Source organism: Pyrus communis, chromosome 8 (genome assembly GCF_041283825.1).
Source record: "Pyrus communis isolate YQ-2024b chromosome 8, ASM4128382v1, whole genome shotgun sequence".
Classification (NCBI taxonomy): Eukaryota; Viridiplantae; Streptophyta; class Magnoliopsida; order Rosales; family Rosaceae; genus Pyrus; species Pyrus communis.
Window position 1 is genome coordinate 1,771,527 of NC_142572.1, and position 5,630 is coordinate 1,777,156.

The 5,630-nt window shown below is 36.4% G+C and overlaps 1 protein-coding gene across 1 annotated transcript; it reads left to right on the forward strand.

Annotated features, from left to right (window-relative positions):
* The first annotated feature begins 478 nt into the window (after positions 1-478).
* On the forward strand, positions 479-2,284 carry LOC137716779 (cytochrome P450 736A117-like). Its single transcript, XM_068456159.2, has 2 exons — positions 479-1,439; positions 1,595-2,284. The coding sequence occupies exons 1-2, from the start codon at positions 501-503 to the stop codon at positions 2,204-2,206; spliced, it is 1,551 nt and encodes a 516-aa protein (XP_068312260.2). The 5' UTR covers positions 479-500; the 3' UTR covers positions 2,207-2,284.
* The last annotated feature ends 3,346 nt before the right edge of the window (positions 2,285-5,630 follow it).

A 5,630-nucleotide genomic window follows, 5' to 3' on the forward strand; every position in this document is an offset into this window, starting at 1 on the left:
ACATGTGGATCATATCTCTATTCAAAAGATGCATGGAACGAATATGTGGTAAAAATAACATTTCTGAAAGAAAAATGCAATAAATAAAGAGTAATGTTATTCATACCATATTTTTGTACCACATTAGGTGGCATCTGATGTGGACAGCCACATCATTTGAAAAATTTGCTAAACCCAAGGAAAGGACAGCCACATCAAATGCCACCTAAAGTGCGTGGTATGAAAATATGGTACAAAAACATGGTAAGAATAGCATTACTCATAAATAAATAAACTCGACCAGGTTTCCTGCATTTTACGGCGTTCTTGTTTAAAGTCTCTGGTAATTAATTTGTTTGTTTATTCTGATCGATCTTTTATATATATATGTGTGTGTGTGTGTGTGTGTGTGTGTGTGTGTGTGTGTGTGTGTGTGTGTGTGTGTGTGTCCATATGTATATGTGTATATATATATTGTCTGTAGGTTAGGGAAGAAGAAGAAGAGATTAACAGAAAAGAAAATGCTGGAGCTGATGAAACTAATAACTGAAACCCTGTCAAGCTTATTGCAACCATTTTCCTTCAAGTATTTCTTACTGGTGACCATTTTCCTCATCCTCATACACAAATGGTCCTTCACATCCACCCCAAATTCATCGCCACCTTCTCCGCGAAAGTTGCCTGTCATCGGAAACCTTCATCAACTAGGGTTGTACCCTCATCGCTCACTTCGAGCTTTAGCTCAACGCCACGGGTCTGTCATGATGCTCCATTTCGGAAGCATGCCAGTCCTCGTGGTCTCGTCAGCTGAGGCTGCCTCCGAGGTCATGAAGACCCATGACATCACATTCTCCAACAGACCCAAGATCACCTTCTTTAAGAAACTTCTCTATGACTTCAAAGATGTGGCATCGGCGCCATATGGCGAGTATTGGAGGCAGGTCAAGAGCATATGTGTGTTAAATCTTCTGAGCAGCAAAAAGGTTCGCTCTTTTCGCACTGTGAGAGAAGAGGAAGCCAAATCCATGATCAACAACATCATGAAGCAATCGACGTCAACTACATCGTCAGTTTTTAATTTAAGCGATATCTTTTTGACACTTACTAATGATGTTATCTGTAGAGTTGTACTCGGGACCAAGTACAGCGATGGCGGCGAGAATGGGAAGTTGTTTAAGGGGCTTTCCGTGGAGTTCACTGCGATCATGTCACGCATCAATATTGGTGACTATATCCCATGGCTTTCTTGGTTCTCACGTTTCAATGGTTTGGATGCCAAGCAAGACGATCTCGCTAAACGATATGATGACTTCTTACAGACAGTTGTTCAAGAGCATATGGATGCCGATCATGTCAAGAACGAGCACGAAAAGGATCTTGTGGACATTTTGCTTTCCCTTCAGAAAGAAAACCTGCTTGGTATTCCTCTCGATCTAGTTTCCATCAAAGCTATTACCTTGGTAATGAACATTCTCTCTCACTGCTGTGTGTGCGACACAACGCACTAAAAATTGATTTTATGGTTGAAATTTTTTTGAACTAGTTCTACCAAATGATAACGAATATGCAATGCAATATATGTTTAGAATAATTAAGTTAATGAACAACCTTGCAGGATATGTTTACAGCTGGCACTGATACGACATATACAGCCCTAGAGTGGACAATGTCTGAGCTTTTAAGGCATCCCAGAGTGATGAAAAAACTGCAGAACGAGGTACGGGGAATAGTCGGCAACAAAACAGACATAATAGAGGATGATTTAGTCGGAATGCACTACCTGAAGGCGGTGATTAAGGAGACTCTTCGCTTACATCCTCCACTTCCGCTACTGTTGCCTAGGATGTCAACCCAAGATGTTAAAATCAACGGTTACGACATTAAGGCCAACACACAAGTTATAGTGAATGCATGGCAGATAGGAAGAGATCCCAAGTCATACAACAACCCAGAGGAGTACGAGCCGGAAAGGTTCTTGAATAGTGACATAGACTATAAAGGGACTGACTACGAATTAATTCCGTTTGGGGCTGGCAGACGGGGTTGCCCCGGAATTCAGTTTGCTGTGGCTGTTAAAGAGATTGCTTTGGCAAATTTAGTGCACAAGTTTGATTGGGCATTGCCTGGTGGTGCAAGAGGGGAGGACCTAGACATGACCGAGTCCACAGGTGCGACTGTCCAGAGAAAGTATCCTCTAAAAGCCGTAGCAATTCCATATTCTTGCTGAAATATATAAATGTTAACGTTTGTGTGCGCGTGTAAAGTATTTTGTACTCGATTGATGTAGAAAAAGTTATGGGTCAATTCAGACGAAAAAAGATAAATAAAATAAAATGTTTCAAATTCTAGAAAAGAAGAATTAAAGTTTGGAAATATTGGTTTAAATTAATATGGTGACAAAAAAAAACAGTAAAAAATATTCTCGTGTCAAAATTGAGCATATAATATGTTGCTTTGTAGCGAGCTCAAGACTCCTAGTTGTAGTATGAACCTGTCATGTTTAAGGCAAGAACAATCGTTTAGGCCTCCACAATTGTAATTCGATTTTTGTAATAAAAACTGAACTTTTCGATTGTCGTGTGATTAATGTCATCTTAATTTTGTTAAATTCCCTAAGCCACTTAAGCTTCCCCATATATGGCTTTTTTTTATTATGTTATTTAAGATTTTGACTTCCATTGTGATGTCATTTTCAATTAATAACTTTAACAAGTTTTTTGGTTTTATCCCAATCTTGGATTCCGGAAGCCTTTTTCTTCAGAATTTATGTTTGTAATCTTTATACATTTGTGCTGCGTCAATTAGTATCAGAGTAGAGATTTGCCATGTTCTAATGACAATCGATCGTCGGATATACAAACATCTATTCAACATTGATCATGGCAGATACCATGAGTTGGTCGTGTTTAAGGCCAACATCGATCATGTAGGCTTCTAAAACTAAATTTATTTTTGTAATAAAAATCAAACTTTTGATTTGTTTGTCGTCCGTTTAATGTCATTTTTCTTTCATTTAATTTCCTAAGACCTTTGAGTTACCCTTGTAATCAAGTTATTTAAGTCATTGGTCTGCTTTTATTGTAATCATCTTTCAATCATTAATCAGACTAACTTTTTAGGATTTCTCTCAAAATCTGGTGGACTCCAGATCCAAAACTTATTCTTCAAAATGCTTACATTGGTATCCCTTTTAGCTTCGAGTTGCGTTAATTAGTATCAAAGCATGGATTTGCCATGTTCTAATGGCAATCAACCGTGGGAGATACAAACTTGTTTTCGACATTGATTGTGAGAGGAATGCTATTTGTGGCACACCAAAGATCTTCTATATATGGTGATGTTGGGAAGATTCATCGTTTTAAGGGTGGTGAATGCATAGAAGATTTTTTTTGAGTGGTTTTCAGTTGTGGACCAATTCTTCGAAGAAATAACTATTCTAGAGGAGAAGATGACCAAGATAGTTGCTTTTAGTCTAAAGGAAATATTACTTTTGGTGAGATAGTTTGCAAAGGGGCACAAAAGAAAGAAGGAAAGAATCATATCCGATTTTGACGTAGGATGAAGAGAGTTATTGTAAAGGTATCATTTTCGTTTGAATATGATTTGCATCTTTAAGAACATGAAAACGTTATTTTCAAAGAAAAGTAATGAGAAGGAAAAATTATTTGATGATCCCAAGAAAAAATGGAGGAACAAAATTGAAGAATAGGAAGTTGAATCGTCCATTCAAAGTGATGTCATGATTGAAGAGGCAGCCGTAATAGAAGAAGACAATCAAGTTAGCATTCATGACGAACAAGGTATTGATAAAACTCAAACTATATCTGGTCGATATATACTTGTAGGATATAAGTCATTATCAAACACAAACATGAACTACCAAGCACGTGAACCCTTACAACAAAATGAGTCAACTACATTCAAATTGTTTTTATGGAATCGAATACATGATTGTTCTAACCAGGTTTGAAGAAGTTTGGCTCCTCATGTTTAGAGATTATATGTGCTTATGCAGCTTCGTGATTTCTAATGTCAGAGTCAATTTTAAGACTAACTCGAGATCGAGTTCCTTTCAAGTGGAGAAGTCTGATATAGGACAAAAATGCGTCAATTCAGACGAAAAAAGATAAAGAAAATAAAATATTTTAAATTCTGGAAAAGAAGAATTAAAGTTCTAAAATATTTGATTAAATTGATCTGGTAACATGAAATATAACAAGAAACATTGTGGTGTTAGAATTAGGCGTATGATATACATCGTTTTGAAAGGAATCACAAGCAGAACAAGACTCAGGGGTATACCATAAGCCAGTCATGTTTAAGGCAAAAAACGATCATTTAGCTTCCAAACTGAATTTTAATTTCTACAACATAAATCAAATTTTTCGTTTATTGTCCGATTAATGTCATTTTGATTTCAGTTAATTCCCTAAGCCCCTTGGGCATCCCCCAGAGCATTTTGATTATGTTATTTAAGTTGTTGGTTTCCATCTGTAATGTCATCTATCAATCAATAATCAAACAACCTTTGTATTGTGTCTCAATCTCTCTAGAAACCTTTGTTCTTCACGATTTACATTTGTAACCGTTGTACGCTGGTGCTGCGTCACACATAGGAACATGTTTAAGTTTAATCGATAATCAGATGAGAAAGAATGCTTCCATTTTCGTTGGGTATCATCAATTTGTAGTCACAAAAATAAGCAACTCGAATTGATAAGATACACAGTGTCATTAAGATGATCGATTTCAGATCAACCAGTTCCTTTAAACCATCCTTATAACAGGACTACAAATACCCGTCGAGTACGCTGAAATCCTAGTCCAGCAGAATGAATATGGAAACATAGCATACAAGAATTAGCTCCCTCAATCTTGCAACACACATTTTTCCAAGTTTAGAAATCCAATTTTGGTTTGTTTTTTGGACACGCCTAACTTCATCCGAACCGAAACCAACATCTCCAGTGATCTCGCACTGTTTGTTATCATCTATCTCAATGAGATCCTGCATAATTAACATCCCACGCAATAAGCCAGATGGAAATAATCATTTGCAGCAGTTAAGGTCAGATATACGCTTGCATGACACCATAAATCATAAACAGAAAACTTACGACGATTTAATAATATTTTCTGTTATATTATTAAAGTTAGGGTTGGGGAGCTTTGGTTTAACTCGTGACTCATGGAAGTAAAGAAAATCATATATGCTGTATCTCATGATATCTTTCTTCTAGTTGCTTGTCAGATGATGCTTGGTTTAGATTTCATTAACTAAGCTTTAATGTAATATATGACGATATTGTGCCATAGCTGACTGACTTTAACCAACTAAAAGATCACGTTCAGTGTTTTTTTTATTACTTTTTATTTTTTATTTATGGTATATATCTATAAGTATGTGTTTGTGTGAATATAATGTCCTGTCCATTTCGAAATCCCTCAAATAATCTTATTTGAGAGACACATCGTGGGGTTCACTCCAGATTTTGTTTCAATGATCCGAAATTACGAACTGTCTTCTTCCAAAGTTCATCCTCATGTGAGACAAATCTGAAATTGTAAGATATCGTCTCAATAGAAAAACAAGACGAACACGGTATTTCAAGGAAATATTAAAATGAAAGTCATACAAAAATGGTTTCGGA